The following is a 12698-nucleotide window of genomic DNA, read 5'->3' on the forward strand; positions in this document are numbered from 1 at the left end:
GTGTTGAGACCCAGTGTTACTCCTATTGAAGTCCATCAGACTTTGAGGCTGGTTGAGTGGAAGAAGAGCTGAGTCTCTTGGCCATTCTCTGCTGTGGAAAGAGAAGGGCACTCAGCAAATACTCCTGTGTGACCCAAGGTGCTTCTTTCTTTCTTCCATTCATTATTTCTTTGCTTTATTTGATATGCCCAGCTGCACATGAGCTGGTTTTTTATGAACAGCAGCGCAAGGTGGCTCATTTTGGAGGATTCCAGATGATCACTAGGGGCCACACTATTATTACATAAAGTCAATTAAAAAGCATACGTGCACATCCCGTTGATTTGATTTAGAACTAACAAAAGCTTCAGTAATGTGCAATTACAAGAAATTTAATGACCCCTTTATATTGAATGCAACTTCTGTGGCACCTAATATGCTTTGATGAATTGCTCATTATGTGCAATGTTGGAAAAGCTTCTAAAAAGATTAGTAATTGTATAATCGATAGAGAAATTCAGTCTTATTTGGCTTTTTTTATACTCTGAAATCAGTAAGTCATAGAGATTATGGATCCTCTCTTGGTCCCGTTTTTCTTCCTGTACCCCCAGAAATTTTTTTCCTAAAGCTAATCTGTCACTTTTCCAGCATGTAGAGAAACCCCTTCTTGCGTTATGTGGAAGGGTCTGGCCTGATACGGGATCGCCATGTGAGGTCCAAAAGGCTGGTGCCAGCTGCTGGCAGAAATCACAGGTGGTGGGCTGAATGTATGCGCATGGGAGGCTCCTTGGGCAGGGCAGAAGGTCCCCAAGTAGCAGCCTCCAGCATTGGGCTGAGGGCTTTGCAGCATGGTCCAGACCCACTCCGCCTCTCCCGTTCACTGCCTGTAAGCTTCGGGAGCTGCCAGCCCTTGGGGCCATCAGGTGGGCTTTAACCTTGCTCTTCTAGCCGTGGGATGCTTTGAGCGTTTCGCGTCTCAAGTGTTGCCCATGCCGCGGTTGACTGCCAGTTGTGATGAACAGCAAACCTGGTGTGATGGGATCAGAAATATGAGAGTAAAAAGGAAAAAAGGAAGTTTCATTTCTGTTACATTCAGGGTTTAATAAATACTGCCAGAGACGCCTGGAGGCTAAAAAACAGGCAAATGCAGAATTGCTTTAAATTTGTTTCGATTTTGAATCCACTCTCGTCATGCTTCAGGGCATGATTCATGAGTTTTGAATGCCGGGGTCTGACAGCACTATTTTACCGTTGGGCGCTAAACTGGAAAGTAAAACTGGTCGCCAGGATCAGTTTGTATTACTGTATTTCTTATGGCGGGGGCAAATTTCTGTTGTCTCTAGCAAAGAGGTGCATGCTCTTCCTTATTCCTTCCTGACTGGTACCCACAAAGCTTCCAGCAGTACCGACCTCGGGTTTTGGCTGCCTTAGGTAGCATTCGCGTAGTTCTTCTGTCATGTGGAAATTTTGTGTAAAACGTAAAATATGTCTGTTTTGTTTCCCTTACAGATGCTCTTAGGAACGTAAACACATAATTTTGGTTAAAATGTGGTTTATTTGTCCGTTGCCCAGCCCTGCCCTCACACGTGTGTGTATGTGTATGTCAAACGTGGCTTGCATCATACCGGGGCAGATCCTGCAGCCTCTGCGCAGCCCAAACCCCAGCCGCTCCAGGCAAGGTTGGCCTCAGTGAGGGCTACTGAAAATTCCTGTTGACTCTCTGATTCTTTGGTATAAAACCTAAACCAGGTTGAGCGCAGCCACCCTCAGACTGAGAGTGAAAACGAGCTAAAGTTTAGACCCCAGTGTGTTAGGAATCACTGCGGCTCTGCTGATTCCTGTGCTAATTCCCAGCAGCCGAGGAATTCATCCATAACTGTTTTCAGAGCAAGAGACACAGGGCGTTCCCAGGGTTGCATATGGGAGGGATGAAAAAAATCCAGACCCAGGAGTTTTGGTGTGATAGGATGGGACTCATTTAGTCTGGGCACTTATTCAAGAGCCCCAGTTAAATTACTGCCACACAAGTGCTGTCATCGCACTGCAGCGAGGAACCTTTCCCATTAGCCCTCCGCAGCGCAGCCACTGTGGGAGATTTTGCATTATTTGGAGTTGTTGAGCTAAATAAGGCAGAAGGTAGAGCAGGTAGGAAAATGACTCCATGTTAATGGCTGTCGTGCACAACAATACCATCCATCGTGCCAAGTCGACATTCGTATGGGAGGATCATGTTTTATTAAAACCTGCTACTTGTTGTCACTCACTTGCTCCACTGTCCTATTCGCTGTCTCCAAAAATAGCATGCCCTGTGGTGGTGTCTTATTATGATTAAACAGATAAAAATAAGTTTAAGGTTTAAACACATCCAGGACACCTGAGGTAATACAAGATCTGACTTCTTTATGGAACGTGTGAAGTTATATTTTCCATTGCTTCACAAGACTTGTTTTGTTTGCTTTTTAATTCAGTAAGCTTTAATGTGATCTGTAGTTTCACATTACAGGCTGGCACCTCAGGAATTTGTACCACTATTTTCTGATTTTTTTTCTTATTCACAGGACAATACTTACTAGCTTTGAAAAAAGAATTTCTCTAAGACAGCCCTATTTTTTTCAGTGATTTAAGTAATAATTGTATGTTGTTTGTTGCAACTTTCATATGTCAGAAAGGAGTGCTGCTTATTAGTAGTGAGGAAGTAGGTACCCTAATAAAAACTGTAGGATTTTACTCATGTGATGGAGTTTATACCAGGAGCTTCATTTCTTCACTCGCTGTATATGTGTCTATATTTAGCCATTTTTCTCTTTAAATAAAATCTGTACATGGAGATAACGGAAAACGTTTTTTCCTCCTGTATTCCTGCTTCCTCTGCATTCATTTGCAACTTTGAATTCCTCTTCAGTGATGCTAATATGTGGCATTTAATCTGAAATGAAGGGCATGCGAGAGCACAGGAGCCTCATGGAGCAAGATGTGGCATCGCTGGTGGAAAAATCCGAGGGCAGTAATTATAGACAGCAAAGTGAACGTCATACTACGAAGCATTACTACAGGTAGCGTGGTGTCAGCGTCAAACTCATAGACTCACTCCAGAGTTATGTGTCCCTGTCCCTGTTCATATGCTGAATAGTGACAGCGTGGTCAGAGATGTACCCAGTGGAGAGGAAAACACAGTCCCTGCTCCACAAGGCTCGTGAGCAGTGAGTTGTTGCCGACAGTGGAAATTCAGAGCACTTAGGGGCATGACCACGCTGTGTAATGAGGTATGTGGAGAGATCCCTGACCCCGGAGTCGCTGTAGTTGTACCGATGTAAGGCTTGACCTGAGCTAGTGAATTCTGCCGGAAGGCAAAAATGATGAGCCAGACTGAGGCAGTTTTCCTTTCAGGACTGCTACTCTTTTCTGAAGATTGCTCAAATGTGACACCTAGCAGTGCAGTTTGGCCCATGTCAAACATAGTCCAAACGTGGTATCCAAACATGGTATCCAAACACGGCACCGCATTGCTTGGGCAGTTACACCCATCTGAAAGGTGAAGCATTATTGTCCGGACACGGCAGAATCCAGGTATAATTTCACACAGGCTTTTTTTTAATCTTTCAAGGTTTTCTTTGTAGCTTGAACTATGCAGCTGGTATTACTTGTATTTTCCATGACACGTGCACCAGTCAGAGCTGGTTGCTTTTGTTCCTTTTCGGCAAGAGAGCATTACGGCATATGAACCTCCTGCTTCGGTTCTGCTCCATGGTAGAGACGATGGTCCCCAGCGGTCACAGGTGGACGTGAAGTAACAAGCAAAGGTTGGTTAGTCAGCTGTGGAAAGAAGCTCGATGTTACCCTGAAGGCCTAGATGTCTTGGGACATGCCGTGTGGCTCTTCCTATTGATAAGGAAACCAAAAACCATCCTGAAGGAACCGAGTTGATGCCGTGGCTGTTTATGCAGGAACAGGGACAGGTACACGTCCAGTGAGTCACAAGGTGTCAGCTCTGCACAAAACCTTTCAGTGCCCTTTTGCTTCAACTCCATCACGCCCCTTAAAAAAGAGTGGAGCAGAGAGCCGCGAAGCTCGCTTGTGAAAGAGAAGCGTGCAGTTGGAAAGGGGCGCAACAGTAAATACAACCCACAGCTCTGCTACTCAGTCTCCTTGTAGAAACCTCTCTGGGCTGCTGCTGAAGTGGATTGAAGTCCATGGAAAGACGGTCGTTCACTTCTGCGGCTTTGGTATGTGATGTGTGAAGAGGCAGCGGCTTGACCCGGCCAGAAACTGGAGCCTTAATGTTACAGCTAACAAAGTGAACAGAGATGGGATATGTTTTCAAAGTGCCATCATTCCCTCCCAAAACTGTAGACTCAGCTCTTTATAATTGTGGGTCTGACCATGGCTCTCAGCTCACCTTCCATTTTTTCAGACTCTCGGGAACATTCGCCTTTAGGAGTATGAAGTCTTCCAAGCTCTTGTGTTTGTAGCCCCAAAGAGCTCCCCAGCTGTGGAAACCCCCTGCATGTGCCGTCTCCACACTCCCTGCACCATTGACCTTGTAACTTCTTTGATCTGAGTGGGATCAATATCCAAGCTGGAATGCAGAACTTTGTCTCAGAAGAACAGGTATTTTATTAAAACAAAAGGCCACAATGTTATCCATATTAGTAGTCAGAAACAAGGAAAGCAGAAGTCTGCAGAAATTTAAAGTTTTGCCAGTTGATGGAATCCATGTACAGCCACTAAATGTTAAAAATATTCCATTTCCTATGAAGTTCATGTCTATATATGGAACCCACATTTGTTCACATATATCTGGTTGTCCTGTTCCGTGCAGGAACCCAAACTGTTGCATCGGTAAGACACTGATTTTGCTAATTAGTAAAGCAAAAATTTCCATTGCAAGGGCATTTTAAAGCAAAATTAAATACAAGAAGAAAAAACTCCTTATTAAACTAAAACGTGGTGTAACAGCTCACCACATCCTGCTACCGTGGCATCTGCTGTTTAGCAAAGGAAAGGTTCCTCTTTCAGACTCCTTGACAGGTAGAGAGGTCACGTGTTACCTGCATTTCTCAGCACTATTATTTTTTTGACTTTCTGTCAGTGGAAAAGCTGAACGTGACAATGGAAAATATCAGTTGAGGGAAGGCATTGTGGGGAACTGTAGGTGTTAGCTATAAAAGCGACAGTGGCCCCCCTCCCCAAAGCCAACAGAAAAACAGTGAAAAAAATCTGATGACAAAGGTGCTGTAAATCATTGTACTCAGCTGTTTGATCTGATAGGGATCAACCTGTTGCTTTAAGGGGAGTGTTGTGCTAGTCTAGGCATTGAAAATTGAACATCTTGCATGCTATTCCAGATCTGCTGCTAAGCTGTATGTAGGGCCTCCAGCAAGCCAGGTAATTCTTTGGGTCTTATCTGTCCTTGTCTATAAAATTGGTCTTTTAGAGTATTCAGGTTATGTTGTTTTAAAAACGAGTGTAAAGCCTTTGCAACCTTTCTTTGAAAAATGTTGCGCTCATTCAAAACACAACTACTCCTGGAATGGTACTACAGATGTGAATGGATGTGTATCCAAGCAGCAGCGGAATCAAAGACCAGCATTTGCTTTAGGAATGAAACTCAAACCCAGGCCAAAATACTGCTTGCACTGAATACTGCTGTTCAGTGGAGCACACACAATCCTCTTGTAGTAACAGGTTTGTAAGCCAAAACTTGAGCATTCAAGACAGCAACCAGCTGACTCTCCTCAATTATATAATAAATATTTTGTTAGAAAGGTGGGAACTAAGAGAAAAATGCCAATTATTTTCTCTGCACAAGCAGTATGTCTTACCTCTCTGGGGAGTTCTCCAGTGGTCCTACAGGACCGAGTGGAGCCCTGAGGATACCAAGGGGAAGGAGCATGATGGATGGCAAAGGAGGTGGTGGACAGGGAACAATCAGCTCGTTCACACGACGCATGAATGAAATTATCAAGAAACAAATTTAAAACAAAAAAAAGTACTTTTTCCACCAGCACATCATTAAACTGTGGAACCCGTTGCTGCAGGAAACCAGGAAGGCCAAAACAGGTTCAGAAGGTTATTAGAAAACTTCATGGAAGAAAGTTCATCAAAGTTCACTAGAAACGAGGATGCAGACCTCCTCTTGCTCACGAAGCCCTCCAGCAGAGTAAAGGTGTACTGAGAAAGCATCACTGGGGGTGTGCCTGGTTTCTGTGCTCTTTCCCAAAGAATTGGCTACTGGCCATTGTGGTAGATGCAACACTGGTACGGACGGACAAACAGGATGCTTCAGCAGAGCCGTACGTCAGTAACAGAATTTTTGATTTGCTGTTGGGAAGGACAATCTTGGGTCAACCTACAACAAGAATATTTGATGTTTTCTTGCCAAAAGAAAAAAAAAATCAGTTTTGTGTCAAACAAAACATTCCAAAACATTCCATTAGATCAAGAATAAAACATTTCCTAACATGCAACAAAAATGTTAATATGTTTTGGAGTATTAAAAGAAGCAGATTTTCCAGAAACTTGAAATAAAAAATGTTGATGCTAAAGACATTTGAAACTATTTGAGGAATGTAATCCATATTTTCATGTAATTTTGACTGACCCAAAACTGCATTTTCCCCCCAACAAGTTTTCCCTCAACGTCTGTTTCTCAGACCTGGAGGGAGAGAGGAGTGTCTTCATGGGAGTGCTATACCATGCAGCTGGAGGTGGCGGGGAGCATCCTTCTAGCTGAACCCAGCGAGAGTCACCCAGCGCACTTCACGTGTGCTTGCCGCCTGGTTTCCCCCAGTTCCCACCTGCTGGAGGGTTTTCCTTCCAGCCTCAGGTGCCTCGGCGGGCAGCACGGGAAAGCCCGCTCTCAGCACACTTCCCCTTTCAGCTCTCATGTTTAGTGCTCTCTGCTAGTGGTCTGCCTCTACGAGATCGGCTGCTTTGCCGGATCACGTATTGCCCCACCTGGGCCTTGTGTTTGCACCCCTGTCCCTCTCTGTAGGTTTTTTCCACTGCGTTATTGGGAATTTTTGCATTTTCAGCACTGCGGTGGGTAAAGGGGAACAAGCGACAGTGAAATAAAGAGATCTGTGTCTGAGCCGTGCTGTCCGTGGGCCGCCATGGATGAGAGAGATGTTGAACTTCCTCTTGGCGTTTTTGGCCCTGTTTGATTGTGAGATCTGGTGGCAATGGGTGCACTTTGGTTGAGGTTCAGTTAGTGAGTCCATGCTGACATTGTGTAGTGACTGTTGTTGAACAGCTCTCAGATGTTGTTACATGAGGACACCAGACTTGACTGCTACTCATCAAGGTAGTGGAAGTCCACCTCTGTTAAGAAAGTAACATATAATAAGAATGAGCAATAAAGCCGAAGGTCTAATCTGTATCCTGTTGGAGTCGATAACAAAATTATGAGTGATTTCAGCTGGGGACAGATTGGTTTGGCTGCTGAGAGCTGGAGAGAGCATGACCAAAGGACCGCAGTGGTCTCATGGGCTGAGCCAAGGGCAGGTGGTCTCCCAGCTGACAGGAAAAGTCACATCATCTCTAGGGTAAGCCATGTGTCTTACAGCACTTGAGTGACAGAGGATTCGGCGGAGGGTACCTAGCGTGGCTGGAAAGGGCAGCCTCTGAGTGCCTAAGCTGATTTTGGAGATGGACCTTTGGTTCTTGCACCCTCATGTCATCAAGTTGCTTCCGAAATACTTTTACTAAATGCTTTAATAGGGGAAAGCATGGGCTGGCGGGCTGGGGGATATTACTTTTGAAAGTTTTACTGAATGAATCAAGCAAGAGTACCTCAGCGTGTGCTATAGCATTAGTCTGAGATCCAAGATACCTGAATGCTAATCCTGACTGAGGTGGGGAGCTCCTCAGCTTTTCCACTTCTCTGTCCCCATCTGTGAAACACCGGTGATACTTATGTTCACATTTTACAAAAGTGCTGTTAAGATTAGTTATTTAATGTTTCTAAGCACTACCTGTACAAAGACTGAGGATTGCCTTGAGTAATACCTTAATTTTATTTAATGTAACAGAAACTTTGAGGGAAAGTTAGCAAAACTGTGATACTGTCTGACCCATATGAGGATTTATTTTCATTGTCATGCTCAACACCAAGATATCACTGTTTATTTTTGCTGCATACCCAAAGTTGCTTTGAGAAATTTATCAAAGAAACTGTCTTTACAAAAGCATCATGGAAAAATCATCCCACAGAAGAAGCGTGGTGTTTGCATTCAAGGCAGAAACTTGGTCCTGAAAGCTGTCCGGCGTCTTGCAGCATGTAAATGGGGTAGCACTTCTTGCTGTGTTCAGATGCATGCAGGGCAGTCTTTGTCACAGAGCAGGGCTTGCTGCTTTAATTTGTTTCCGCTGTTTGGTAGTATTAAAGATCAACTCCACGGCACTCTCAAGAGAAAGAACTGCTTTGTCTTCACATCTCATTTCCATACTGCTCTTAGTTTGCTGCCATAAATAGGTAGTTACAAATACAACTGATATTTTCTTTCTGAAGTATGGTGTGCGTATCCATTGGTAGAAGTGGTTTCAGTGGCCAGGACCTGTGACACAAATCCTGACTGATTCATGTGCTGCAATTACTAAATGGGCAATAGGTCTGCAGAAAAAAACCAAACCAAACCAAACCAAAACAAAACCAAAAAACCCCCAACCAACTAATTGCTTCAGGAAGTTGGTTTCAGACAGGCTTGGTCTTTTCCAGTAAACACGTGAAGTTACCTGGATGGCTGTGAACAGCAGCCCATGAGGAAAGAAAGCCACGGGCTTTTCCGTGGTGCTTCCATGACGTGGGCATGTGTTTCCCATTCCCAGCAATGTTAGGGAAACTCAGAAGTGGTGATAGCCCTACTGATGGCACTTTGTCTATCTTCATGTAGATCAGGTGGTGGCAGTCGCTGCAGGGAGGTGGGGTGGAAATAAAAGAGATGTTGTGTAGTCCACTGTAGATGGCCTTTGCCAGGTTCAGTCATTTCCTGTCCATCTGCCAAAAATCACAAGCTGATAAATAGACATAGTTGGAGTGTGGGAAACTGTATTGCTTGATGATCTGCAGGGGAGGGGGAAAAGAATGAAAGAAGACTCGTGAATAAAGAAAACAACACTTTATCAGTGGAGATGCAGTCTGACTGGCTGATGCTGAGATAGCGGACCTTGTTTATTCTTTTCTCTGACTCTCACCAAGGGTTTTAACTTGCTCATCCCTCCCATCTGTCTGTGCGGGTAGGAGTGAAGACCATGTGTCCAGTGTGTAGGTCACCACGAAAGGAGGGTATATATTTACATGTGTTACCAGCTCCAGGGAACGGGCAAGCACGCAGCAGTTTCTTCTCTTCTTCTTCCCTTTTTTTTTTTCTTACTATCATCCTACAGTGGAAAAAAATCAGCACGTGAAGTTGTATTCTATCTAGGGATTGCAGCTGCACGTACCCAGGTTCAGTGGCTGGCAGCTTTCTGCCATCAGCACCTACCATGGCTAACATACTTTCCAAACAGCTCTTTTTATGGAAGGGGTAGATTATTCTAAAATTTTCTGTGGTTCTCTTTGCTTTACATTTCCAAGCCAGTTCTAGAGCAAATGAAATGTTTTATCTGTAACTGATTTGAAATGTTAAATATGTTTGATGCAATCAAGGATCCAGGATGCTGCTGTTCTTGTGATGTCTGGTTTTACACAGTATTTAGCATGTTAATAACCTTGGTTAATCCTGCTGTTTTGCACTGTGATCAGCCTGTACTAGCTATCTTGTGATGTTACACTTACTGTTCAGAGCTGTACTGAAGCTGTCAAGGAATGGATGCAAGTCTGGGGGGGCTGTGTACAGAAGAGACCCACCTGCAGCAGTGGGATGCTAATTGATTACTTTTCTCTTGTCTTCTTTCTTTGCAGTAAATGAAATTATAAGGAATGACCTTTCCAGTACCAATGTCCATTCATAGCTTTCAATACGGGCCTAATATGAAATCCACACACACCTTTGACTTAGCTGGCGTGTCCGCTCGAGTAGAGAGATACCGAATAAACTGAAGACGTTGCCTGGTACCACTCTGATCTTCCACCTTACTGAATGTCAGGAACTGAAGATTTACCTCTTGCTTACAAAGAAGTAGCTCCTCAACTTCAACTGATGAAACAGCTTCTTTAAAGAAAATCATCTCAAAAGAAAGAGGAGGGAGTACACTCCGAGACGGCGCATTTCATGGGACAAAACTAGGAAACTCATCAAAATCTGAGTGCTTCTTCCCAGTGCTGATCTTTTTGGCATGGCACCGCTGGAATACAGCCCTGGAAGTGCCTTATTTTACCAGGTTGTGGCATCAGGGCATTTTTAATAAGCTTTGAATTTGCTACCATTAAAAGTGTTGGTAGGTGCAGAAACTATAGAGCTTGCATTCTGGAGAGTGATATTGGAAAAAAGCGTAGGACTCTGCAGCGAAGTAGGGAGAGCAATCACTACTTCAGTAAGATGCGTTTATGAATTCCAGAATTTCTTCAGCTTTTCCTCTGCTGTAATGTACAGCCTATTGCCTTATTCTCAGTGCATTTCAAAAGCCTCCTGATTTGTCATCATCTCAGCTTTCTTTTGCATATTGTCTTTATTATGTGCTAATGAATCATAGGGTTGTTAGTAGTAGCATGTTAAGATTTTTATTTTAATCTGGCTTCAGTCATAGCACAAGTGAGTTGAATAGCACAAAATAAAAAAGGTTGATGGACAAAAAATTGAAATCTATCTATTACATGATAGATGAATGTGTATGCATGTACATACATACTAGTATATATGCATATATTTATATATGACAAATAATATAGATGATTGCCTAGTGAGGGCACTGAATTTAGCAATAATTTCAATTTCTGAGAATGCATTTCAGATCCACAACAAATATTTCAGCTACTTCTTTTGAGGGTTTGTTGCACCTAAAGCAGGTATGCATTTTCTTTCCTCATGCAGTTAAGCAAGCACTTTAGATAGGCAAGAAGGATGCATACAAGATACGTGTTATTTACCAAATGACAAAATATGAGTTATAGTAACTGTAAATACCATTATGGAAGAGTGTAAAATATTTGTTCAGTTATAATGTTATTATTCCGCAGAAGCCTTATAACTCTCTGCTACATGTATGAAAAAGAATATTACCAAAAAACCATAAAGGTTTAATATGCAGCGCTGTATAGTGTGTTTTCAGATTAGCTAACGTTTCTGGAGCTACAGGTAGGCATGTAGTGTAGCCTTTAACATTGTATTTTTTACAATCAACCGCTTATTATATAACTAGCAACAACCTATTATTTCATATAACCAAAAAAATAAAAACAAAACTAAAATAGCATGACTTAAATTAAAAATGTTTAACATTAATATTGTGCCTTAGGAATCTGTGCCCCCTTCTGGAAATACACCTGAACTACACCTCCGTGCTGGGGTGGCTCCTTAACCCTAATGCAATGAAGATTGAACAGGTTTCACAAAAAGGTGAAATCCTCCTAAGCGTTTTAAAACATTACTCTGTATAATTATGTCTTACTTTCTTTAGAAAAAAAATGAAAGCCATATTTGTCACATTTGCACATTACTGTGAAGACATGAGAATATAATATGGCTATATGTACATAATACGCTGTTATTGGTCATTATAATAGTCTGTTATTCCTCACCTGTTTAATCCCAGTTATTTACCTTGTATTTAGCATTGTAGACGTTGCATGAAACATTTCTTATAGACTGACATATGAAAAGTTAAAAAGCTTGACAGATGTCAGCTTGACTTGTAGCTAGAAAAGAGATCCAATAAAGCAAAATGTTTTGCTGGAAGCTAGTCTTAGAGTGGTTCATTTTATGTTATCTTGACAAATCTTCCTTTCTCATATAAAATAAGCATTTTTACATTAAATACATATATATAAATTACATTATATACATATATATAAATATATATCTCCATCTCTTCTATTTGAAGCTGTTTGCATCCTGCTGCATTCTGCTAATATAACCATCCTAGTATGGAAGTAAAGTCTCTTGTCAACAGACTCTTCTTCATTTCCCCCCTGCATTTAAAAACGTTGCTGCCAAGGAGAGAAAATGATATATGATAAAATTCTCAGATTTTACTCTCTCAGTATTTCAGAAATGTCAACAAAGTGTGCGTGGAGGAATCTCTGGTTATGCCAAAGCATTTTTTTATTCATATACATAAATACCTTGGGTGAGGCTTTTATGATACAGGACGATATACACACACAGACACACCCTCCACATGTTCACATTTCAGCAGTAATTTTAGCAAGGTTTTCAACTGTATGGTTTGAATATGTTGCACCTCCTTCATCCTTATTTTTATTTTCCTCTTTAAGCTATTTTGGAAAAAAACCAACAACAATCTGTTACTTTTAAGCCTGGATAATGGAAGATTATGCATCTCTTGTATATGTATTCATAAAATAAAAATGAAAGCAGAAATATTTCCCGTATGAGACTGCCATCTTGTTTTTGTACGTGTGTTATGGTTGTTGCCGTCAGTTTATGAAAATGGTTTTCATCAACCCTTTTTGAAAACAAAGCAAAACCAAAAAGCCACAACGCTCTGAACTTGGAGCGTAGTCCTTACAGGTATGTTCAAAAAGACTTTTGCCAGGGATGATTCTGACTATTAAAAAGAGCCCTCTGGATGAATTTTAAGTGGTGAAACAAACTGCCTTA

General features: G+C 42.2%; 1 protein-coding gene across 1 annotated transcript in view; it reads left to right on the forward strand.

The window, feature by feature from the left end:
• NFATC1 (nuclear factor of activated T-cells 1) overlaps positions 1-12469 on the forward strand; it is a 114871-nt gene extending 102402 nt beyond the window's left edge. Inside the window, exon 10 of the mRNA XM_009277187.2 lies at positions 9881-12469. Within this exon, the coding sequence (XP_009275462.1) occupies positions 9881-9883 (3 nt within the window). The 3' untranslated portion in view covers positions 9884-12469. The remainder of the gene's footprint in view (positions 1-9880) is intronic.
• The last annotated feature ends 229 nt before the right edge of the window (positions 12470-12698 follow it).

Source organism: Aptenodytes forsteri, unplaced genomic scaffold (assembly GCF_000699145.1).
Source record: "Aptenodytes forsteri isolate BGI_AS27 unplaced genomic scaffold, ASM69914v1 Scaffold338, whole genome shotgun sequence".
NCBI lineage: Eukaryota > Metazoa > Chordata > Aves > Sphenisciformes > Spheniscidae > Aptenodytes > Aptenodytes forsteri.